The sequence below is a fragment of the Rhinatrema bivittatum genome, chromosome 4 (genome assembly GCF_901001135.1).
Source record: "Rhinatrema bivittatum chromosome 4, aRhiBiv1.1, whole genome shotgun sequence".
Lineage (NCBI taxonomy): Eukaryota > Metazoa > Chordata > Amphibia > Gymnophiona > Rhinatrematidae > Rhinatrema > Rhinatrema bivittatum.
In genome coordinates, this window is record NC_042618.1 from 16,021,231 (window position 1) to 16,048,212 (window position 26,982).

A 26,982-nucleotide genomic window follows, 5' to 3' on the forward strand; every position below is an offset into this window, starting at 1 on the left:
ACTAAGGAATTTTTTCCTGCTTTTTCTGTTTCACTGTAAACCGGCATGATTTGCATTTAATGCAAGAATGTCGGTATATAAAAGTTAAAAATAAAAAAAAAAAAAATAAATATGCAGTTCTATGCTGGTAGATCTGTAATGTGGGTAGTCATGATATGCACTTCCTCCGCAACCGCCCTTTTACAAAACTCACCCCTTTTCCCCAATAAACACACAACACCACAGACTGGAATCAAAAGGCTGCAGCTTTATTATAACAATAGGTGCCCGAGCCCAAAACTCAACATTCTGGAACCCCAAAATGACCATCCGTCACCTCCCAGCAAGATGCTCACTGCTAGCCCCCCGGCCAGCGAGTTCCTATCAGTCTTAAATTTCTCCAAGGCCTCCTGAAATGAATTAATGAATAAGTCTAAACCGATAAACGACAAGTGCACACCATCATCTCTAAACAAACCCCGCTCCAAGTCCCAGGCCCACTCATGACAGATGTGCCTACCTCCCAGAGTGCATAACCAGGACCCAATCTGCTTTTGCATGGCTTCTGCGCCAAATTAAATTATTCATTTCAGCAGGCCTTGCGATGATATCAGACCAGTAAATGACAGCTGCTGGATATAATATCGAAATAAACATAAGATCCTTGCGGACCATACTAATAAACTTGCGCCCTGACAGTTTTCCCCAGTCGATCCTTCCCAAATGAATGATCAGGACATTTGGTTGTCTGAAACGTTTTAAACCCCGCCGCACGCATGGGATCAGCTCGTCCCACTGCATGCCCTTAATACCCAACCAGGACACTTCGTTGGGATAAGTCCAATTGTGCCCCATATGGACATCCTCATGCGTGTCGGTAAGCCCAAACGATGTAGAAATGTCCCACAATCCAAACACGGCCTCGCAAGCATGCAGAATCTGGAAGGAGAAAAGAATTAGGCACAGTAGTGAACTTAAAAAGCCCCTGGATGGACGTAGCCTTCGAAACATCAGACCTCCATCTTCCAATTCTCTGAATCGTCCCTCCAGACAAACCCGCAGATGCAGCAGAAGTCGCTACACCAATCCTGAAAGAATGCATCCCAAATTTCCCCACATCCAACCCCAAAGCCAATAAGCTGGACCGCAACACCATTTCAAATTGATATTTAGTCAGGGGATGGAGGACTGCATGAACCTGGGGCTCGCAATTGGGAGTATGCTAAGGTATTAGCTACAGGGCATGTACGTAAACCAGGAACCACCCGTAAGATGACAGAAAGCCCTTTACCCGCTTGATCAGTTTTAGATTTTGGAATAAACAAGAGAATTGACGCCTTCGACAAAATCACGTGCTGCACTAGCAAACCAGTGTATTCAACTTCCTTGGACGCCCTGGCTATTAACTCGCTGACTCTGAACGCTCCAAAAAATGCTAAAACAAAAGCCGCCCTGAATAAGACACTTTCATAATGGGATGTGCAAATGCTGGGCAAGACATCCCGTAACTTCAGAAAGATGTCATAGGTAATGGGTAAATGCCCATCTGCCACTCGAGGTGAATCTCTGGACCACTCCACCAACAGCCGTCAAATCACAAAATGACCAATTGGGAAGCCCCACTCATGAGCCCTCATAAAGAAAGAAAAACCTGATAACTGTTTATTAATAGAGGCCTTGGAACAGCCCTCAGCTCTGGCCTTCTCCATAAACTGAAGCAGGAGCACATCCGAAATGGGCCCCCAAGCCCATCCCAAAAACGAGAGGAAAGAAATCACCTTAAGGGCGCCGTTTACATAACCGTTCCAAATGGACGGAGTTAATGATGCCTGCAGCAGCTTCCAGGCTTCCGAGAACCAAATTTCCTTAGGAAAGCAGGCACCGAAGCCCCGTTGGGATCTGCTTCTGGAGCCAACTTCCGAAACAGCTCCCACTTGGAACAAGAAAGAGAATCAGTCACACTATTAGCGACACTTGGGACATGATGAGCCCAAATGGTCATATTCAAATGCATACAACGGAGAATAAAAACACGTAACAAATTAGATATCATCAAGCATTTTGCCGATCTTTTATTAATAACATCAACCACACCCAGGTTATCACACCAAAACATAACTCTCTTATCACGCAGGCGCGAACCCCATAGGTACACAGCAACCACAATTGGGAAACGTTCTAGAAAAGTAATGTTTTTGGTGGTACCGGACAGGAACCAATCCTCGGGCCAGGATGCAGCACATCAAGAACCTTGAAAGAAGGCGCCGAAACCACACGACCCTGCCGCGTTGGTGTAGAGCTCTAGAAATTGTGTCAGCCTGCCACATAGAGCAACCATTGAATTCAGTCAAGAACTGATCGCAAATGACCAGATCCTCTCTCATTCCTGAGGTAATACGGATGTGATGGTGTTTCTTAGTTATCCCAGACATTGCAAATGTTAATCTACGCAAGAATACCCTACCCATTGGGATTACCCTGCAAGCAAAATTTAAACTGCCTACCAGTGATTGTAATTGTTGCAGTTAACTTTGGCTTGAGTAGGGCGTCTTTTACTATAGTCTGCATACCAACGACTTTAGACTCAGGTAAGCGAGAAATCATGTCAATCGATCTAATTCAATACCTAAGAATGTTAAGCACATACTTGGGCCTTCAGTTTTTCCATGAGCCAAAGGGTTACCAAGATTCCTTGCCACCTCCTGAAAACTGCGCAAAACAGGAAGACATTCATCTGAACCTGCCTTACCCACAAATAGAAAATCATCCAAATAATGAATGATATTACTTGACCCCGAAACTTGTTCCATCACCCAGTGAATAAATGTACTAAAAGTTTCAAAATATGCGCAAGCTATCAAGCATCCCATAGGCATGCATTTATCAAAGAAATATAACCCATTAAAACGGAAACCCAGTAAATGAAAACTATCTGGATGTATGGGCAATAACCTGAAGGCTGACTCGATATCCACCTTGGCCAAAAGGGCCCCCCTACCGAGGCGCCTGATCAATTGCACCGCGGAATCAAACGAAGTGTACCGAACTGCACACAGCTTGCTGGCGATGCAATCAACTAACCAAATGACCTTCCAGGAAAGACAGATTGTGAATCAATCTGAACTTGCCCGGATCCTTTTTGGGAATAACTGACAAAGGGGAGAGGACCAGAATTTGAAAAGGCGGTTCAATAAAGTGCCCGGCAATTCTGCCTAAATCTACTTCAGCTTGCAACTTGACTTGCGCTACATGAATCATCTTTTTGATTGAAGGAAATTATCCCCCCTCCCCCCCAATTAAGGACGCCTCAGAGAATGGAATACGAAAACCAGCAAAGCCATGGAATAAAATAATTGCGGCATCAATTCTGGGATAAGCGCGAAACCAAGGTAACAATGCAGCTAGCCAAATGTATTTTAGAAATACCAACAATAAAATCTGCTACTTTATCTCTAACCTGTAAACGAGCATTTTCTGTAGCCGGCCCAATAATGTGGAACTCACTTCCAGAACATATCCGACTGACAGCCAACCGTTCAGAATTTAAGAAACTACTAAAAACCCATCTTTTCTCCAGTGCATACAATCTATATTAAAATCTTCATACTACATTACTGTATATAACTTTCAACTGTTTAATTTGTTTGTATTAAATATTGTAATTATGTTTTTAATATGTGATCAAACTATGTATGTCTGAATATGTGAACCGCCTAGACGGATAGTTTACCTACCCATTGTGCGGGATATAAAACTTTTAAATAAATAAATAAATAAATAAATAAATAAATAAATGTCACTTCGGGGTACTTTTGGGAGCAGTACTACCGGCCAGTCCTTCGCCTGACTGCTTAGCACATTTTGAAGCGGGATGACTGGCTCCACACGTGGCACAGGCATGCTTGAATTTGCAATCCGGGAATAAGCAGGACAAATGATTAAAACGCTAGAAAAAACGTCGTTGATGGCCTGACCAGCGTTGCTTGACGCGGGATTCGGGCGAAAGGGCCGTGCCATCGGATTACCAGTGCCCGCTGCTCCAGCTGAGGGGGGAAGTGCCTTGTTATTCATTTGGATCAGCCATAAGCCCACATCTTGAGTACCCCAGGATATAAATCTGTTTTCCTCCATGCGATCCTGAAAATATTCGTCGTAATTAAGCCATGACCAACCTTCATGCTCCTTGCTGGCAGCTAAAATAGCATCCACATATGCCAACAGAGCCCCGTACTGAGTCGGATCTCGATAGCCAATAACACTAGTCAAGCGCAGGAAGGAGCGAATCCAATTATGAATATTCCGAGACACCTTTCTTTGAGTCCCAGAGAATTGATCAGAACCTCCTTTCTTCTTCTTTTTTCTCTTCCCCTGACGGCCCTCAAGCAATTGAAATATATCAATATACTTCCTGTGTCTGATCTTCTTTTGAAGGGATCGTGGCACATCCTCCCAAAGTTCAGAATAAGTTACTAAAACCGGCACACCTCTACCCTTACTATAAGCCTGAGCACCCTTACCAACAGATGATTTGGCACTGGAAGAACTAGAGGAGGACGACGAGGAAGATGAAGAGGAGTCAGAGGAGCTCGACCTGTCTCGCTTCTTCTTATGCTTGTATTTCTCCTTCCTCTTACCCATCGAAGAGTCTTCAACCTTGCCATTTGTGGCTCACAAATGGCAGAAGGTTCTGCCTCCTGACTACCTAACACTGCTGACACCTCCCCCTGAGTACTCTCGATCCCAGCTCCTGGAACAGCGAAATGACCAGACTCACCCTGCTGAGTAACAGATGTCGCCGGTTGGCTTGCAGTCGGGAAACAAGGCTGAACTCCATGACTCACCACCACGGCTGGCACGCTGCACCATCCTTCTTGCTGAGAAGTGCCCGGTTGGTCAGCTGATCCCCGCGAAAGAACACCCTGCGAAGGAACAAAAGGATCCACAGAAGAAGACCCAACCAATTCTGCCAAACCCGCGCCCCCACCAGCCAGCCTTGTCACGCCACGCCAACCACTCGAACTTCCACCTCCAGCCAGGAAAGAACCCGCTTCTGTACCCATAGGCCACAGAAAAGGAGGGCCTCTCGGGTTGGTCCCATTCTGTCCTGAGAATCTGCCCATTGGGGAAGACCCTAAGCACTGAGGAAAGGAACCAACACCAGTGGGGGGCAAGTGGGCACTAGAGGGATCCCAGTGTCCCCTCCAGGAATGTGGCTGCCTTCCCCAACTCAGATTCCAGTCTATGATAGCAGGGTCCAGGAGGTTAAAGGCACTGCCCTCACCACCCCAGCCACCAGCACCAGAGCGGTACCAACTTGTCCAGTCAGGCCACCACCCACGAGGCCCCGAGGCCTGATCAAAATCCCCCTCTGCCCCAAGATCAGCTGGAAAAGGACAAAATTGAGAGCCTGCAGAACCATGGACAGCAGCCAGTGCAGGCTGTGAACAAACAGCAGAGGAGGGAAACGCAGCAGCAGAGCCCGATCTGACAGGCTCTGACACGGACTCCACGCCTGAGGACCCGGGGCCTGAAACGCCTCCCTCGCCGACCCTGGGATCTCCCATGGCAGAACAGCTGCAGGAATGGCCTGTGGCAGCCCGACCTCCCGACGCACCATGACCAGCCAAAACCGCAACAGGAGGAGCCAGGAACTGAGGCTCAACCCCCTCACCACCACCACCACCACCACCACCACCTACTGCGCAGGAATGCTTGCCTGGGGCCTGACTCACCGTGGGGAATTGCGTCGCAGCCACCGCACCAGTTGGGCCAGAGGAGGAGTTATCCTCCGTAGGACTGCCCTCCGACAGCATACCGGGCTCCTCCCCAGCCATCGCGGCTTCCTCGGGCTCCATGGAACTGGGACGAAGCTGATCGGAATATCTCCTCGCCGGCAAAGGGGAGCAGGAGGCGGCCGCGGCAGCAATCGGGCGCGAATGGTGAGTTCAGCGCCGTTGCTGCCAAGAAAATCCCCTGACTCCATCTACTCCCTAGCGCCCTGAGAGCCAATGGGCTCGCAGCATCCAGCTTAAACAAATAACTAACTAAAGGAGCACAACCCGGCTCAGCCTCCCTCCCCTCTCCCCCAACTAACGGTGGGCGCACATTTCTGAGGCCGACTGGTCCCTCCCCTCCCTCCTATTATGATAAGCCCTCCCCCCCCCCTTTTGGATGGCCTGCTCGGTGTGCACCTGACACCACAAGGCCTGCTCGACCTTCCAGGTTGTGTAAGAAAGTGAGCCCTCTAGGGAAAGGGAAGTACCCACAGCACCTGAATGTAATCCACTACGAAGTATTCAAACATGAAAGAGACCTCTGGGTACGAAAGTAAACTAAATATAAACGTACCCGGTAAGGGATTTTAAAAGCACAATCAGTTCACATCTGTGTATAACAAAATAATATTGAAAATTTTTTTAAAATAGAAGGAAAAAGACTTCAGATGCCACAAAAATCAGTATCCTCTGTGAACAATTTTGGTTCCTTTAATATTCTTAAACCCCATGGAGCAACATTATTACAATACATTACATTATTACAAACTGATTGTTCACAGAGAAAACTGATTTTTGTGGCATCTGAAGTTCCTTCTATTTTTTTTAATGTTTTCAAAAAAAGAATTTTTGTTACATACTTTGAAGTGCCAAAAAAGCAGAATATAAATCAAATTTGTAAAAACGTGCTGCACTTGGGATACTAAAACTCGATATTTTTTTCTGTCTTTTTCATAGTAGGGCTGTAGTGGCTCCAGAGCTTTACCCCCATATTCAGTGAACTAGGGACATTGGAAAAAATTGTCATTTTACCTTTAGAGCTCAGTTCACTTGAATATGAAGCCAGTGAATTAGCATCCAGTAAGTATTAGGTTTGAGAGGTAACACGTCCTGCCCATACTAATGTCCCTAACTTAATGAAACAAGAACACATAATTCAGACTCAGAGGGTCACTGACCTGTGAGAGGAAGCAGGTCTGGATTTGCCAAAAGAGGCTGGGAGGGACAGAGCTAAGAAAAAAACTGCTCTTCTCCCTATTCCAGCCCTTCCCCGCCTATCCTGAAATGTGAACACAGTGGACCAGGCACGCGGGCGAGGTAACTTTTAAACAGACGTGCGGGCGCACGTCTACTCGCGTATGCCGGCTCGCGCCATTGGACGCGGCCATTTTATCCCATACGTGCGTATATACGTGAATGTTATAAAATCGGCAGTACGCTCGTACATGCACGCACAATTTTGTATGGACACCCGTATGTGCGTGCAATTGCCGCCACTAACTCGTAAGTGAGGAGATTTCGCTAGGCACGTGCGCTGACGCAAATACAAGTTTCCCCAGTTCGTTCCCAGTTTACCCCGGTATAGGATAGGACTTCCTAAACCACCCACCCACCTAGATAGCCTCTCTTTTACCCTATTAGCCCCAACCCTTCAAACTCCGCTGCCCTGCCACGATTTTTTTGTTTTAAAATTTACACGCCATCCATAGCAGAAGTAAAGTTACGTGGTAGGGGAACCCCGGCGCGCGCTTGTGCACGTAAATACGTGCACAAGCGCGCAGACTTCATATTAAAGACCTGGACTGCCCCCATGTCCCGCCCAGACCCCACCCATTCCCCGCCCCTTTTTTTGCCTTTTCGGTTTCTGCGCGTACCGGGAGGGCGCTTCTTAAAAATCCGCGCAGCGCTCGCCGGCCCCGAGACACGCGCATATCCTCCCAGGCTTTGGCGCGCGTGGGGCTTTTAAAATTCTCCTTTAGGCCTTTTGTCACAGACAAAGTGGGAGAAACCGTTTGGTAATATCTATCCAAAGCATCCTTTTTTCCATCCCCCGTCCTCCTGTATAGCAAGTTCATTCCAGTGCGTACTGTCGCTTCTTCCGAATTTATGTACAGGCTGGAAAATGTTGGCGAATACCCAACACAGCTCACACAGCAAATATTTACGGCGATGTAGAGTAATAGTGACTCATTTTGTCCTACCACTCAGACTCAGATTAAGGTAAGAACATGTACCCCCAGCCCTCTTTAAGAAGTAGCAAGACTTAACGCTTTGCTTTGCTACTCACAAATAAGCGTTTATCATGCTTTCCTCAGAGATGAGTCATTTTTGTTGAAGTATCCAAATTACCTATTGTTAAGAAATCTGACGGCTAGGAACCAATTCATTTCTCCATGATCCCCCCCCCCCCCCCAGCACAGTTCAGCTGGCAGCTAAAGCAATCTGGCTGTGGAAGAAGGGAAGAACATTGGAGAGAGAGAGATGATGAATCTCGTTTAACCGCTTCACTGCGAAAGCTGCTGCCGGCATTCTCTAACAAGCGGGTGTATTTCCTCCGCAGCGCAGACTTTCCTGGGCAGCCCCGACGCAGCTTGATGGCTGCAAGAGTTCCCTACGCTACAGTTCCACACGTTCCAGAGCCCCATCATTGTAATGTAGGCTTAGTGCCCTCAGAACCTATGCAAACATCAGGACACCGCTTCTACATGAATTAATATTGCATGCTGTCACATCAATGCGATCTTTGCATGAAGCTTAGGTTTATCAATTCAAATCTATATGATGGCAAAAGGAAAAAAAATATAACTGCTAAACCAGAGGCCCCATTAAAAAATACAGCTGCTTTTATTATTATTATTGTTAAGAACATAAGAAATTGCCATATTGGGTGAGACCAAGGGTCCATCAAGCCCTGCATCCTGTTTCCAACAGTGGTCAATCCAGGCCTAGGAACCTGGCAAGGACCCAAACATTAAATAGATCCCATGCTACTGATGCCAGTAATAGCAGTGGCTATTCCCTAAGCAAACTGGATTAATAACAGTTAATGGACTTCTCCTCCAAGAACTTATCCAAACCTTTTTTAAATACAGCTACACTAACTGCACTAACCACATCCTCTGGCAACAAATTCCAGAGTTTAATTGTGCGTTGAGTGAAAAACAATTTTATCTGATTTGTTTTAAATGTGCTATTAGCTAACTTTATGGAGTGTCCCTAACTCTTTCTATTATCAGAAAGAGTAAATAACCGATTCACATTTACCCGTTCTAGACCTCTCATGATTTTATCATATTCAACTTCAGCCGTCTCTTCTCCAAGCTGAACAGCCCTAAGCTCTTTAGCCTTTCCTCATAAGGGAGCTGTTCCATCCCTTTTATCATATTGGTCGCCCTTCTCTGTACCTTCTCCACTGCAACTATATATTTTTCAAGATGCAGCAACCAGAATTGTACAAAGTATTTAAGGTGCGGTCTCACCATGGAGCAATACAGAGGCATTATGACATTTTCCGTTGTATTCACTATTCCTTTCTAATAATTCCTAACATTCTGTTTGCTTTTTTGACTGCCGCATCACACTGAGCCAAGGACTTCAATATATTATCCACTATGACACCTAGATCTCTTTCTTGGGTGGTAACTCCTAATATGGAACCTAACATTGTGTAACTATAGCATGGGTTATTTTTCCCTATATGCAACACCTTGCACTTGTCCACATTAAATTTCATCTGCCATTTGGATGCCCAATCTCCCAGTCTTGCAAGCTCCTCCTGTAATGTATCACAATCTACTTGTTTTTTAACTATTCTGAATAATTTTGTATCATCTGCAAATGTAATTATCTCACTCATTGTATTCCTTTCTAGATTATTTATAAATATATTGAAAAGCACTGGTCCAAATACAGATCCCTGAGGCACTCCACTGCCCACTCCCCTCCACTGAGAAAATTGTCCATTTAATCCTACTCTCTGTTCCTGTCTTTTAACCAGTTTGTAATCCATGAAAGGATATCGCCTCCTATCCCATGACTTTTTAGTTTTCTCAGAAGCCTCTCATGAGGGAATTTGAAAATCCAAATACACTACATCTACCGGTACACCTTTGTCCACATGTTTATTAACCCCTTCAAAAAAATGGGGCAGATTTGTGAGGCAAGACTTCCCTTGGGTAAAGCCATGCTGACTTTGCTCCATTAAACCATGTCTTTCTATATGCTCTGTGATTTTGATCTTTAGAATAGTATCCACTATTTTTACCGGCACTGAAGTCATGCTCACTGGTCTATAGTTTCCTGGATCACCCCTGGAGCCCTTTTTAAATATTGGGGTTACATTGGCCACCTTCTAGTCTTCAGGTACAATGGACAATTTTAATGATAGGTTATAAATTTTAACTAATCGATTTGAAATTTCATTTTTGAGTTCCTTCAGAACCCTGTGTTGCATACCATCCAGTCCAGGTGATTTACTACTCTTTAGTTTGTCAATCTGGCCTACTACATCTTCCAGGTTGACAGTGATTTGATTCAATTTATCTGACTCATCATCCTTGAAAACCATATCTAGAACCGGTATCTCCCCAACATCCTTATTAGTAAACACAGAAGCAAAGAATTTATTTAGTCTTTCTGCAATGGCCTTTATGTTCCCTAAGAGCCTCTTTAATCCCTCTGTCATCTAACGGCCCAACCGACTCCCTCAAAGGTTTCTTGCTTCGGATATATTTTAAAAGTTTTTATTATGAGTTTTTGCCTCTACGGCCAACTTCATTTCAAATTCTCTCTTAGCCTGCCTTATCAATATTTTACACTTAACTTGACAATGCTTTTGCTTTTTCCTATTATTTTCAGATGGATCCTTCTTCCAATTTTTGAAGGATATTTTTCGGCTAAAATAGCCTCTTTCAACTCACCTTTTAACTATGCCGGTAATCATTTTGCCTTCCTTCCACCTTTCTTAATGCATGGAATACATTTGGACTGCGCTTCTAAGATGGTATTTTTAATCATTGTCCACACCTGTTGTATACTTTTAACCTTTGCAGCTGCACATTTGAGTTCTTTTCTATTTTCCTCATTTTATCAGTTTCCCTTTTGAAATTCTAGTGTTAGAGCTGTGTATTTACATATTGTCCCCCTTCCAGTCAGTTCAAATTTGATCATGTTATGATCAATATTGCCAAGTGGCCCCCACCATCATTACCTCTCTCACCAAATTATGCGTTGCACTAAGAATTAAATCTAAAATAGCTCCGTCTCTCGTTTGTTTCTGAACCAATTTCTCCATGAAGCAGTCATTTATTCCATCCAGGAACTTTATGTCTCTAGCATGTCCTGATGTTACATTTACCCAGTCAATATTGGGGTAACTGAAATCTGTGATTGAGGATATTTTGGAAACGCGACCTACCCCACATCGAGTGTTCACCTCTTTTCTGACCAAATTGTCTGAATTAGCCTTGACAAAAAATTTTTTTCTGTTTGACCAGACGTTTTACCAACAAATTAAAGGCACAGCCATGGGGGCCACTATGGCCCCCAGTTTGGCTTGTCTTTATATGGACCGTTTTGAAACCACCTTAGTATATCCTTCAGAATGGTTTTCAAGGATATCACTCTATCGCAGGTACATTGATGATATTCTTATCATCTGGACAGGGTCGGACATACAATTTTTCCTGTTTCTTGATTGGTTAAATTCTCTGAATTCTCATATTCAATTCAATCACTGTATTCATTCCTCACAAATTTCATTTTTGGACATTCTAATTTCTGTTGAAAATAATCGCTTTGTCACTACACTTTTTCGGAAGTCGACTGACAGGAACACGCTGCTGGCCTATTCAAGCTGTCACCCCAAACCCCTTAGGGATAACATCCCAACCGGCCAGTTTCTGAGACTGCGGCGTTTATGCTCCTCCCGTGATGACTTCATACAAAAATCTAGGGTGATGTCTTTAAGATTTTTGGAGAGGGGTTATCCCTCTCGCATTGTGAAAAAAGCCTTTAAAAGGGCATTATACACCCACCGGGAATGGCTTTTCCTTCCCTCGTCTGCTGATGCTGACATCTTTTAATTGTATACTACCATTTTCTGTTGTCAGTAAAACAATGTCTTTAATGATTCGTAGACATTGGCAGAATTTAGCATTATCCTCTTTACTGCGGGGTGATCTACGTTTTTCATTTCGCCGAGGTAGCAATCTTCGTGACCAATTAGTACACACGTTATTTGGCGGGAACAAGGTGGACACTCGAGGGATAGGTTGTCATAGTCCTTGTGGTCACTGCACGATGTGCAGGCACACCTCAGTCTCCTCCTCCTTTCAACACCCTCTTTCTGGACAGATTTTTCAATTTCGCGGGGTATCTGACTGTACAACCAAAGGGGTGGTCTATGTGGTACAGTGCCCATGCCCTAGTTTATACGTTGGTAAAACCAAGAGAATGGTGAAAACTAGAATTATTGAGCACTGCTCCAATATTAGACTCCTCAGATCTGAAGAACCCCTGGTCTCCCACTGGACTAATTCGGGCCATTCCATCTCTGATCTTACTTTTTCAGTTTTGGAGATTGTCTCCCCCTCTGTGAGGGGTGGGGACTATACTGAGATGTTAGGTAAAAGAGAACAGAGATGGATTTTTACTCTAAACACTATTCACCCCCACGGGCTCAATAAGGACATTGAATGGCACTTATTCGGGTAAATGGGGGCGGGACTTACTTTGACGTTCTCGCGATGACACCTGTTTTGGCGCCAAGGCTTCTCTTTAAATTGTGTTGACAGAGTGAGGGCGTTTGCGCTCCATGCTCCGATTAAAGGATGTGAGTATACATTGTATTTTTGCTGCTGTACTAGCCTCTTATCCTATGTTCCACCCTGACTAAATGTGTTTGTATTCTAGAAATTATATGCAATGTGGTCCCTCCCGATGCAGCAACCAGCGAAACACGGGACCGTGTCGGGGGACTGATACCTGATTTATATATACTACCGTGGAGTTGCCGATTTCTACTGTTTGTAAGAATAAAAACTGAAAATTTCTATAGTATACTGTAGTGGAACTGAAACTTTTTCCTTGCACGTTTTGTTTGGGTAACTGAAATCTCCCATTATTACTGCACTGCCAAATTGGTTAGCTTCCCTGATTTCTCTTAGCATTTCATCATCTGTCTGATCATTTTGGTCAGTGGACAGTAGTATACTCCTATCACTATACTCTTACCCAACACACATGAGATTTCTACCCATATAAATTCTTGTGAGCATTTAGTCTCTTGTATTATTATTATTGTTTTTACCTCTGACTTACTAGAAGCTTTGTGTCCCCCATAGATTTTGTGGGATATTAATTGATCGAACTTTGAAAATTAAAATCCAGGTTCATGGGCTGGTGTTCTTTTCTGGGTAAGATTCTCTGTCAATATTAAATTATATCCTTACATATCAGGATGGAAGAAAAATCTATGGGCAAAAGTCTGTTATGTGTTATGTACTATACAACATATTCTTTCATTAGAAAGGCAGACACAATACAATTATGCTTTAGACAATATGAGTTCAGTTTAAAGGTTCAAAATCAAACTAGTTGTGTCAGCATTATATACCAGCCAGGTAGACTGCAGGATTATTTTTCCGTGAAGACTTATTTTAATGCTACATAGTACTGATTTCACTAAACCCAATTATGAATTTCTGAGTATTTTGCTATTCTATTGCCCCTGCTTTGAAAAAATATGCAAGATAAATCAATACTAAGGATGTGCATTCGTTTAGAATGAATTAGGCAATTTTAACGATTTAATTTTCAGGAGACCCGAATCCCGAAATGGATTTTTCCTGAAATTCGGGAAAAATGTGTTTTTTGGATTAGAGCGGGGGAGAGGGGCACATTTATTTAAAAAAAAACAAAACAAGACCAACCCAACCCTTCAAATTGACTTAATTACAACCCCCCCCCCCCCCCCACCATCCCGATCTCCCGCCCAAGAATACCTGAAAGCCATGGTGGTCCAGCGGGGGTCCTGGAAGCGATCTTCTGCTTTTGGGCCGTCGGGCCTGCCAGGAATCAAAATGGTGCCGGTGGCCCTTTGCCCTTACCATGTGACAGGGGCTACCGGTGCCATTGGTCTGCCCCTGTCACATGTAGGAGCAATGGATGGCCCGCGCCATTTTTTAAGATGGCGCCAGCCATCCATTGCTCCTACCATGTGACAAGGGCCGACCAATGGCACCAGTAGCCCCTGTCACATGGTAAGGGCAAAGAGCCACCGGCGCCATTTTGATTAGTGGCAGCCGACAGCCCGAGAGGGGGAGATCGCTCCCGGGACCCCGCTGGACCATCAGGTATTTTTGGCAAATTTTGGTGGGTTGGGAGTGGGGGGATTGTAGGTAATTGAATTTGAAGGGTTGGGTGGAGTTTGTTTGTTTTTCGGAGCAGCCGAAAAAAATCGGCCCGAACCGCGGGAAAACGAAATTTCCTGCAGCAGGCCGATAACGAAGGCCGAACCAAAAGGTTCGGCCGAAGCACATCTCATTACAGATAATGGACAGGTATTTTACTGAGGCATATCAATGATATTTTTGATGTACATGTAGTTTGTTTATACTATGTGAATATGTTTTATTTCTTTTAAGGTTTTATATGTCTTATTGTTTTATTATGTATGTTAAAAAACTGATTGTTCTGTTAATATTTTATTGTGTTTTATATGTTATTTAATGTTTTAATGTATCATGAATGTTTTTATGAAATCTGCACTGGACACATTTTTATTGTTAAGATTCACGGCTGCAACCACCCGCGGCTGAACCCCCTTACCTGCCCCGGAAGGCGGCCGGTCCTGGCTCTCCCCCTCACCCCGGCGAAGCGCCAAGTCCCGCTGGTGCGGCTTGCCCAGGCGGCGCAACACTCCGCCGGCTCGGTCTTGGCGTCTGCCCTCTAGGCGCGCGCCATCACCAGTGATTTAAAGGGCTCGAGGCAGGAAACTTCGCCACAGCCCAGGGAGATGATGTCACCCAGGGCGGATATATTTACCCGCCCCTGACTCCAGCACTTTGCCTCAGCAATGGGTCCTGCTCTGCTTCTAGAGTGCGTAGTCTGCGTTGTTCTTGATTCTGTGTTCCAGTCTTGCCTTCTGATCCTGTGTTCCAGTCTTGAGTCCCGATCCTGTGTTCCGGTCCTGACTCCTGTTCCTGCTCCAACCCTTGGACTGACTTCCCGGTTTTGGACCTCTGCCTGGTAATCTGACTCTGCTTGATCTCTGCCCGTCTGACCCCTGCCTGGTATTCCGACTTCGCTTGACCTCCGCCTGCCCTGACCTCCAGCCTGTTTCCTCGTCTTTGCTTGTCCGCTGCCCGTCCTGACATAAGAACATAAGAACATAAGAAAATGCCATACTGGGTCAGACCAAGGGTCCATCAAGCCCAGCATCCTGTTTCCAACAGTGGCCAATCCAGGCCATAAGAACCTGGCAAGTAACCAAAAACTAAGTCTATTCCATGTAACCACTGCTAATGGCAGTGGCTATTCTCTAAGTGAACTTAATAGCAGGTAATGGACTTCTCCTCCAAGAACTTATCCAATCCTATTTTAAACACAGCTATACTAACTGCACGAACCACATTCTCTGGCAACAAATTCCAGAGTTTAATTGTGCGTTGAGTAAAAAAGAACTTTCTCCGATTAGTTTTAAATGTGCCACATGCTAACTTCATGGAGTGCCCCCTAGTCTTTCTACTATCCGAAAGAGTAAATAACCGATTCACATCTACCCGTTCTAGACCTCTCATGATTTTAAACACCTCTGGCCTGCTCCTGGTTACGTCTGTCCATCGCCTGCCTCGACTTCTGCTTGCCTGACGCTGCTTAGCCTTCTCCTCTGGATCTCCTCTGGATCAAGAACAACGCAGACTACGCACTCTAGAAGCAGAGCAGGACCCATTGCTGAGGCAAAGTGCTGGAGTCAGGGGCAGGTAAATATATCCACCCTGAGTGACATCATCTCCCTGGGCTGTGGCGAAGTTTCTTGCCTCGAGCCCTTTAAATCACTGGCGATGGTGCGCGCCTAGAGGGCAGACATGAAACATGAAAGACCCACACCTAAGTCCTGGCAGCCCCAGAATTCAATGGGCTCAACCTGCAGGGAATGTGGGCTGGTAAAGATGAAGCTCCAGTTGGGTCTTCTCAGTCAGCACCGCCTCCCGACGAGGAGGACCACTAGGGGCCCTCTCCTGGTGGCAGCATCAACCTCGTCTTGGCTCAAGGGTCCACACACGCCACATTTATGGAAGATGCAGAATATAGGAGTTTCTGAATAAATACATAACCTGCTCTGAACAATGGGTTGGAAGAAGCGGAGCATAAAAGATAGATAGATAGATAGATAGATAGATAGATAGATAGATAGATAGATAAATAAATAAATAAATAAATAAGCAAGCGACCATTAAAGACCATTTTTAAGGTTAGGGGCTGTATAAACCCAATCTTATGAGTGTCGACGGGCCTTCTGTGTGTAAATCAGAGTGCAAATAAATATGAATTTCTATCAAAATGACAGGGGATGGAAAATACCAGCTCCTCTTCACATTCACCACCAAAAGTTTAGCATTGTATCCTCACACAGGGCTGCAAGCATCCCAGCGCATACCGTACTGAGTGTTCTCCTTTGAGCATAACCTGAGATAAAAACAAAAACAAAAAAAAAAAGAAAGTGGAAGAGGAGGAGGAGGAGGAGGAAGAGGAAGAGGAGGAGAACAGGAGGAGAGAAGAAAAGAAAGTGGGGAAAGGGAAGCGTGGAGTACAGCATCTCCTGCAGGAAATTAAATGTTTGCACCTGCAATAGTCTGTTAAGAGCGCAAACAGAGTTCACTGTTGTGTTATTATTCTGCATGTAAAAGTGCCTTGTAAAGAGCGTAGCGTGTGCTATACTCATGCTTCTCTGGCTTGCGGACATATAGCTCAGCCAGTGCTGTAGTGGCCAAGTATGAAGTCCATTGCACTCATTGTATCATTCCAGTTCTTAAATGAGGCACCTGTCCAGCTAACATTATGGTCTAGGATTGGGGGTTGGTTTTTTTTCCATGTGTTCCTTAGCTCACAACACTTTGCTAAAGAAGCCCTCTGAGCACTGGCAAACCTTACAGCCCCTCAGAAGATGTTTCTTCAGAGCTTCGTACTCTGTGACCTTAACAAGAGGCTAAACAAGCTCACGAGATCATAAATTCAATTTCAAAAAGCAACTTTAGCGTACACTGCCTCCAAGGAGCAAAAGGGAAATGAAACTAGCAGTAGTCCTCGGGAATCTTATAAAACATTTATTATTATAAGGCAGTCACTCTCATAATTCTAACATGTTCCTGTGTTTTGACTAGCTTAGTCAGGGCTTCACATAAAGGTGAAAACCTGCTGAATCTAAAAGTCTCATAGACAGAAAAAATAATGTTAATTAGGTGAAACAATTATGATTTCAAAAAAGACACACGAGCAGGCTGTCGTTTCTCCTAATTATGGCTAATGGTGGCCTTACAAAATAAGCATTTTTTTCATGTAAAACTCTTGACAAAATATTTTAATAATGAAATGCCAACGCTACAAAAAAAGTTACAGTACTAAGGAAAAGATGTCAAAGCAGAAGATCAGAGATGTAAAAAGCTATGAAAAGGAACTAAAGATAATACAAATTTATGCTCTGTGGCAAAAACATTATAGGCTGTGCATTTCATCACATTTCTGACACATTACACACTCATGTGTACACATATGTACAAGTACTCATAATAAAAAAAAAACAATTTTGAATTTAAACAGCACCTGTCTTGCAAACAGGATCCTGAAGCACCTTACAGTTTAACAGCTCAGTAGCAAGCACACAGCCGCCTCTGGGGTGAAGTCTGGTGCCTAAGGGGCCGATTCACTAAAAATGTTCTCCCCATTTCGAGTCTATGGGAAAAATGCTTGGTAAATCAGGCCCCAGTTTTGGCACATGTTCTATACAGGAGATTCAAAAGGGAAGAAGGGATAAGGAAGAAATAATGCCCTGGATTCTCTAAGGTCGCCAGATTCTCTAAGGTCGCAGACCTTAGAGAATCCGGCGGTAACGGGGGGGGGGGGGTGCGAAGCGGGGGGCGGGCCTGCGAAAGCCAGCAGCCATCGCACCTCTGCGGTGCGCTGGCTGCCGGCTTTCGCACCGAATAACTACACCATAAAAGGTGTAGTTATTCGGCGCGAAACTGGCGGCGATAAGGGTCCTTACCTTTCGCCGCCAGCGATGTCACCGCAGCGTCGGCCCCGGTGCCGCCCCGACTCCTCCTCTTCCGGGGCCGACTCCGCCCTCAACCCGCCCCCATTTAGTGATCGCACACAAAAAAGGGGACCGCTTTTCAAAATGACCCCCCCAATGTGATTAATTTTGTAACTAGCTGTTTTCAGTGTGTGTTGCTTTCTAGCACTGCAGAGGATGCGCAAAGCTCCTAATTCTGCATGCAACAGGCACTGGAAGGCACCACGGCACGGTAGGGAAAGAAAAAAGGGAGCAGGTGCAAATAATCTTAAGGGGCAAATGCTTAGAAGCCACGAGCAGAGGCCTTAAAAAAAAAAATAAAAAGCAAAAAGGAAGGAAAAGCAAGCTGGTGCCAAACAGAAACAGGTAATAAATGTGTAGGGTCGCGCTCATGTGCTGTGGAAATGCTAAACCTGAGTTTTGGAAGAAAAAAAAATGAAAAGGTACGGTAGGTTGCCCTATGTTACGCAGGAAGAAGTTATTGTAATTCCACAGGTGATGTCAGAAACAAGGAACACTATTTTCTTTTTTGCGGGTGACCAATGAATTTCAGGGTTTTTTACTTCACAGACACAGAGCAGCGAATGAGAGGAAGTTCAGACAAGCTAGTCGACACTTGGCAGCGTTATTCTAAAGCAGTAAACATCAGCTCATAAGACAAACAGAAATTACCTACAAAAAAACCCCAACCTCTGAAATAAGTATAACAAAGATCTGAGGCTCTCCTTTAATCTAATTTTTTCGCAGTACGCATTGTTTAAATATGGATCGCCCTTCCTCGTGGCAAGTCAACCGTTATACTAGCTTATTCATGTATTACTGTCTACTAGCAACCACGAGATCATTAATCTCATCTTGCTTAGGACCTTTAAACCCCACTAAAAATGAAAATAAAATGCTATATATATATATCCTATTCACTAAGCCTTTTTTTTAATATTACTAGTGTCAAATTAAACTTGCTAAACTATTAGACACTTCCAGGCATAACTACCAAGCTTACACAACACACTTTATTTTAGAGAAGGAGATCTGAGCCTCTTCAGCAGCTGACATGACATGAACTAAAGTATTAATTATTTAAATTGATAAATTCTATTGACACCACCTGCTGCACGACAGACACAACACTGGGGGCCCAAGCAGTTGCCAGATTACAGAAGTGATGTGCACATTCAAAGATGGCACTTCATGATGCCAAGGCGATCCATCCCTTTCATTTAAATCGGCCATTTTTCTGCTTCTGCTGCTGCTGCTGCTTGGGATGCGTCGCCTTCAGCACCGAAAGGCTTTACTTACAAACTACTGCCAAAGATCCAGACTGCTCTTTCATCTAAACCCTGACGTCTCCATACAGGTGGATTATTCTGCAGAGTCACAGGACTCTTATAATGAAGAACCTGCTTCCCTTCCCCTGGCTGTTCCCAAACTTGCTTTCAGAAGACAGAAAAGATGTTAAATGTGCAATGACGGGCTGAGTTCCCCAACAAAAGCTCTCTGAATCTCATGCATACATACGGGCAGGGACCAGGGTTTAAAAATCAGACACATTATAACTTCTTATAAAGACGTAATTTCCTGCACACCTATCCAAGCACTGGGAAGCTGGTGCGTTTCTGTGTCAGCCCAGCATGGAAGCAGGTGTCTGTCTGTCTGTCTTCACGGTGCACTAAAGAGCCAGGGGAATGAAGAATATGTGCAATGGGGTACAGAGGGAAGAGGCTTCTGAACTTCTAGCTCCCCTTCAGTGAGAGCAGCAGCAGAACTGGAGGAGATGAGAGAGCATGGAGACAGCACTCAGAGCCCTACCACACCATAGAGAACTGCTTCCAAAAGTGATGTGCTGAACTCTCCTGCCGACCAGCTATGAAATACTGGAATAGTTCAATCTACCAGGATCTTCGCAGCACAGGCAGAAACACACACACACACAGACACACATACTCACAATGACACTCATAGGTACACATAAATATACAGAGACACACTCATACAGGCATACTTATACTCACACACACCACACTCTGACAACCACACACACACACACTGACACTCATATGTATACACAAATATACAGACACACTTACATATGCATACTTACAAATACTCATACACACCACTGTAATTCAACCACACTCTACACACACATATACTGACGAACACCACTCATACAACCACACTCTCTCACGCACACACACACTGACACTCATATGTACACACAAATATACAGACACACTTACATATGCATACTTACAAATACTCATACACACCACTGTCATTCAACCACACTCTACACACACATATACTGACGAACACCACTCATACAACCACACTCTCTCACACACACACACTGACACTCATATGTACGCACATATATACAGAGACACATTCATACAGGCATACTTATACTCACACACACACCACACTCATACAAACACACTCTACACACAAATGTACTAACAAGCACCACACTGATATAACCACACTTTCACATACACTGATACTCATATGCATACACAAATATACCGAGACACATTCATACAGGCATACTTATACTCACACACACACCACACTCATACAAACACACTCTGCACACAAACATACTAACAAGCACCACACTCATATAACCACACTTTCACATACACTGATACTCATATGCATACACAAATATACCGAGACACACTCATACAGGCATACTTATAAATACTCACACACACCACACTCATACAACCACACTCACATGCACGCACACACTGACACTCATATGTACACACCTATATATACATTCATATATGCATATTTACAAATAAACACACAACACTCATACAACCACACTCTACACACATACATACTAACAAGTACCACACTCTCACATACACTGATACTCATATACACACACACAAACATACAGAGAGACACTCATACAGGCATACTTATAAATACACACACCACACTCATACAACCAGTCTCACGCACACACACTGACACTTATGTACACATGAATATACAGACACACTTATATATGCACTCTTACAAACACACACATATACTGACAAACACCATAGGCATACTTACACGCACACACACACACTGATCCTTACTCACATACCCAGAGACATGCACACACCGTTACTCATACACACACACAGACAGTAAGAGAGAGCTACCTTCACCTGGGCACGCTTAGGCATCCTCCCTTGCCGGCAGACCCATTTGGCAGGTCCTGATCCAGCCGGTGCGGGCCGGCCTCGCCTTACCTGATAATGTCATCGCTGTGGCCCAGGTAGAACTTCTGCTTGTGCTCGCGCGTGTTGTACACCACCCCGACTCCCGCCACGAAGTAGACGATCTCCTTGGCCGCCGTGTAGTACAGGTTGTTGCGGCACTGGTGGCCTCGGTAGCCGTACACCCATTCCAGCCGCAGGTGGCAGTTGGGGGCTGTCCTGTCAGCCATCCTTTTCCGAAGAGGGAGAAGGTATTCGTCAAGGGGAGAAAAAAAAAAAGGCGGCGGGAGGCGCTCGTCTCCCTCAAGGATGTTTTCCTCTGTCACTTGCTAAGCTCCTGACGTCAGCCAGCCAGGCTGCATCGCCTGGCTTCTGCAATACAGCGCGGACTCGCTTTCTGGCTCCCCTTCTTGGGTTGTTGGTTTTTTTTTTAATCCATCACACGTAAAAAATATTTTGAATACATTGTTCCCGGATATATTTTTTATGCATCTCTTTTTTTTTTTTTTTTTTTAGGTTGTTGCTGTTATTTTAAAGCACAGAATTATTTTCCCTCCGCCCTGAAGCTGCAATGCTAACTGCAAACTGAGGCTTTTTTTTTTTTTGTTTGTTTTTTACAGCTCGCCCGTCACCTCCTGCAGAAACCGACACCTCCGTCACGCGAGCCTCCAAACTGTCCAAAGCAAGGTGAGCCGGAGATCCAGATCCCAGTCGCGCGCGCCCGCGCGCGCCGGCCCGCTGCTCCCGCCCCCGTCCCCGCCCCCGGGACACCAGCGGCCCCTGCCAATAGCAGTCCAAGTCCTTTGGAACGCGGGCTCGGCAGCCAATCAGCACCATGCACAGGATGCAGCCGGCTGGTAATCTGGCTTCGCCGCGCTGTATTATTGATGAATATATAGATAGATTTTTTTTTCTTTTTTTTAATTTGCAAGGATGGGTGACTCCGACGGGAAATCTGAGCGGCTTTGTCCGGGTCAGGCGTGGGTCGGCACACTGGCGTTATGAGCGTGTTGTGTTGCATTCTCAACGTGGAGCAGGCAAAGTTCAAATTTAAATTAATTTGAGGGCAGTTTATGTCTTCTCTGTTTGAATAAATATAGGGCATATATACAGGGTAATTTTGAAAGGGAAATATAAATGTAACATACCATCCTAGCAATTTTCAAAAGCCCATTTACCTATATAAAGTCAAAGTGCAAATATAGCAATTTTCAAAGGCTTATGATATTTTGAAACATGGTATTGAAATGTCAATAGGTTTTATCCTCCTTAAGTGCACTTAAGACAGACAAATGGGCTTTTGAAAACTGCTGCAATACTATGCTACATTTACATTTTCCTTTGAATATTACCCTGATACTAAATACTTACAGCAATCACTGGCATATACATACAAACATCATGATTTATTTAGGTAAGCAATTTATTATTAGGTACCCAGACTACAGAGTTCAAGTTTAATATTTGCAATTTATGGCTATCTGATACAACTATTTAGCACAGTACACCACATAGCACCCAATCTGTATCACTATTTAAAAAGTAAAGCCAGACGCAAAGGAACATCTTTTTGCCTGGGGTGGGACAACCAAGCTCTGCCCCCTCCCCCCCCCCCCCCCTACCTCCCTCTGCCACTTTCTTCATTTACGTTGATAATTAATGTTATTCTTTCTTACATATATTATTTGTATAAATCATAGAGTATAATTATTCATTCGTAGACCAACCAATAAAAAGCTTGATGCTAGAAAACCAGACATTAGTGATGTGCATTCATTTCATCCATTTCGGCAGTACGCATGTACCTTGTGGACTTTGTAGTACATAGGCAAAAATGAATATGATGCGCATATCTGTTTTTATCCATGTACTATAAAGTCCACAAGGTAGGCACATGTCACCGAAACGGATGAAATGAATGCACATCCCTACCAGACATAATAGTAAAAGAGAAAATGAAAAAATCAGCATTACTAATAGAAGTCTCAGTACTAAGCGAGTATTTTGTACTATGTATGGAGATAGAGAAGATCATCGAGTACCAAGATATTTAATCAGAGAAAAGAAAATGTGACCTAAAAATAATAGAAACAGTACTAATTATTTGGGTACCACTCGCTTGATTAAAAAGAGCTTCCAAGCTCACCGCAATATGTTGCCTGCATATATTACACTGTGCAAGCTGTTTGGCACAATGCAAATATTAAGAAGAGCACTAGCAGTAAATGAGAGGATGAGATGCTATTCAACATACTATGGCTTAAGAGTGAAGCTCATTTTTGTCATTATATGTGCAAGACAAACCCAATATAAATCCTGTATCTCCAGTTCTGTAAATATATACCCTGTATCCATCAACTACCCCTCTCGTTCCCTCTCTCACCTCTCCACACACTCATCTAACAATGGATGCAGAGCAGAATATTTTCCCTTACACATCATCATTAAAAAAATTGTGTTACTTAGATGACCCCAGAAACTCTTTCCTCTATCAAGTACATTGTGAAATACCACAAAATCCTACAAAAAAAAAATCCTGCTCAGCACATATGTAGCAAATCATCAATATCATAGCAGCAGTAACTCACAGGACTCCAAAAGCAACAACCTTACTTATGAAAAAACAGCACTGCAAATACTACCCCAGGTCCTAGAACACCAGTACACCTCCTGCTGTCAAAACAAACACAATGAACAAAACTGCTACAGATTCCTAGACACTAAGATGGTAACTTTCAAACAGCCACATAGGCGTTCATGTGAGCGCATATGCCAGTTCGAGCCCAGAGACGCAGCCATTTTATAACATATGCGTCAATATGCACTTATGATATGAAATCGGCTGTATGCGCATACATGTGCACATGATTTTATATGGATACACACATGTGCACGCAAATGTCGGCTCTACTGCGTAAGTTGGAGGGATTTTATTAGATGTGTGCACCAAAGCAATAGCCCTTTTTCCCAGTTCGCCCAGTTAACACATCGGATTTCCTAACCTACCCTATTATTTATCCTCCTTTTTACCCCTTAATCCCCACTGACTCACTTAGTTTTTTGTATTTTAACACTTACATACTGTCCATAGCAGAAGTAAAAGTTATGCGGTAGGGGACCCTGGCGCACACATTTCAAGGTAACTTCCCGGAATGCCCATGTCCCACCCATGCTCCGCCCAGACCATGCCCAGGCCCTGCCCCCTTTTTCATTTTTGACTTGTACATGTACCGGGAAATACACCCGTACTCGCGTGCTTTTTAAAATCCGCGCAGCACATGCTGACCTGAGACACACACATATCTTCCGGCTTTGGCACACATAGGGCTTTTAAAAGCAGAATACCTCGGCTCGGTCGCACTTGCAGAATACAAACCTTCACCATATACAGATTAGTTGACCACAAATTAAAAACCTCAAGAATCCAAGACTCTATGGAGTGCAAAACTGACTTCCTCTCTTTCCCCGTGCACAGCAGCTTCCCCCTTGACCCTTCCCCTAGTGTCTCTCTGTTTCTCTCTCCTCTGCCCCCACCCAAGGACCAGGAATGGGGAGAGGAGAAGAGAGTCAATTGTCCCTTTCACACCCCCACTCCTTCTCTAGCTTTTCTCTCACACCCACAATCCTGCAGGCCTTGTCTCATGCATACAGCCCCTCCCCTGTACCCCCATCAGTCATTCCTCCCAAAAACTAGCCTTACACCTGTCTTGCCCCCACCCCAGCCAGTCCCCAATCATTTCCTCCCCATCATCCAGCCAGCACTTATTCCCTAACCAATCATCCCCAAGTTCTGCTCAACAGCACACACACACCCCCCCAGCTAGTCTCTAGCCCTGACCCCCTCCCGCAGCCAGCCAGCCAATTAGCCTCAACCACCCCCAGCCAGCCTCCAAACTTGACCCCTCCTACAGTCAGCCAGCCTCAAACACACACCCCCCCCTCACTCCCCGTAACCAGCCTCTCCAGCCAGCAATCAGCATTGAGCCTCAGACCCCCTCCCTCCTCGGCCAGCCTGGTACCTCAGCCAGCCAGCAGCATTAGAACCCTCTCTCTCCCCAACCAGCCTCAGACCCCTCCATCCCCACCCTGAGCCAGTCTTCGGCCCCTAGTATTTTATTCTGGATTAGTAACTGAATAAAAGACAGGAAACAGAGGGGAGAACTAAATGGTCAATTATCTAAATGGAGAAAGATCATTTGTTAGTAATGGTTTAATAACTAAACAGTCTGGTAGATGATGTGAATATTTGTGCTGTTTGCTGACACAGTTTGTAGCCCATTGCAGGCAAAAGACAGCACTTGATTTATTCTGATATCAATCTTTGTATAGATGAATATTCATTGCATTATATTCAAGACATATACACCTTATCAGTTTTTTCAAGAATTAGTTCAGGTGTATGCTTTTTTGTTTTTGACATTGTTTAAAAATACAATCTTGGAAGACCAAATAAAATGTATTCCATTCATTAAAAATAGTGAAAGGAAGACCAAAAGATCGACAGCATGGTCCATGGTACTTGCAAGTTAGATGTAAAGCAATAGTAGAACAGGCTAAGAGAGAATTTGAAAAGTGAGCCATAGAGATGAAAACTAATAATAAATATTTTTTCAAGAACATTCATAGCAAAAAAGCCTGTGAAGGAGTCAGTGGGTGGCTAAATGACCTACAGGTAAAAGGGGTGCTCAGGGAGGACAAGGAAATAGAAGAAAAACTGAATGAATTCTTTGCCTCAGTCTTTACTTTGGGGAATGTTGGAAATGTACCTACACAGGAAACATTCTTTGATTATGTCGATTCTGAACAGGTAAATACAATCTCAATGAAAATAATATAAGATGTAATAGGTCAAACTGACAAATTTAACAGTAACAAGTCACCAGAACCAGATGATATCCACCACAGCAGACTCCTGCACCTGCAGCTCTGGAGCGACTTTTTAACCATCCTAAAATAAGGGTGAATATCTGTTTAAACCGATTGTCACCTTTGAAAAGAAATCCAGGAATTTATGGGTGAAAATCAGTTTTAACTGAAAACATCGGATGTAAGAATGTCGGTATATAAAAATTAAAAATAAATAAATAAATAAATAAATAAATAAATAAATGTTGGTTTTTTTTTGTTTGTGTTACTTGTGTTGATTCTTCAATAAAAATATTTGAATTAAAAACAAACAACAAAAAATAGGCAAACAGTTAAAATGTGTGCTCAGCCTTTTGCACAGGCTGAGTGCACATTTCAACTCAGAAGGGAGAGGAGGAGTTTATGGGGAGGGAGTAAGAGCCAGTGGTGCAGGAAAAGAAATTGTGGGTCCTTTGCCTTCTCTTTTATGCTTTGTATGTTGTCTGTGCCTAAAATATGATTTGTGCGTGCAAAAAAAGATTTTCAGCGTCGAGTCCTGGCACCAGAACTCCAGCTTCTGCCCACAGACCGACATTAGCCCTGGAAACTTTACTCCACCTTTATCAGGAGTTAAGTTTCCTGCGCTAAGACAACATCAGTTAAGCCAGTGCACATGTCTGCATTGGGGATAATAGCTAATATCATCATTAGCATGGGATCTGCATGAGCATGCACTATCCTGTATGCAGGCTGATGTGCAAAACCCCTGGCTGCCTTGGCAGTAAAGTTTGTGCACAAAAAAAGTGTGCATAACTGTGGGTTAAAACTGTGAACTCTGCTGAATGCACCTTATTACACCAACCTCTGA

The 26,982-nt window shown here is 44.1% G+C and overlaps 1 protein-coding gene across 2 annotated transcripts in view; it reads right to left on the reverse strand.

Annotated features, from left to right (window-relative positions):
* The window catches only part of EML5 (EMAP like 5), a 378,431-nt gene extending 356,552 nt beyond the window's left edge, over positions 1-21,879 (reverse strand). For both annotated transcript variants that reach the window (XM_029597756.1, XM_029597755.1), the window contains exon 1: positions 21,303-21,879. In XM_029597756.1, coding sequence (XP_029453616.1) covers positions 21,303-21,499 — 197 coding nt within the window. In that variant the 5' untranslated portion in view covers positions 21,500-21,879. The remainder of the gene's footprint in view (positions 1-21,302) is intronic.
* Positions 21,880-26,982: the final 5,103 nt, after the last annotated feature.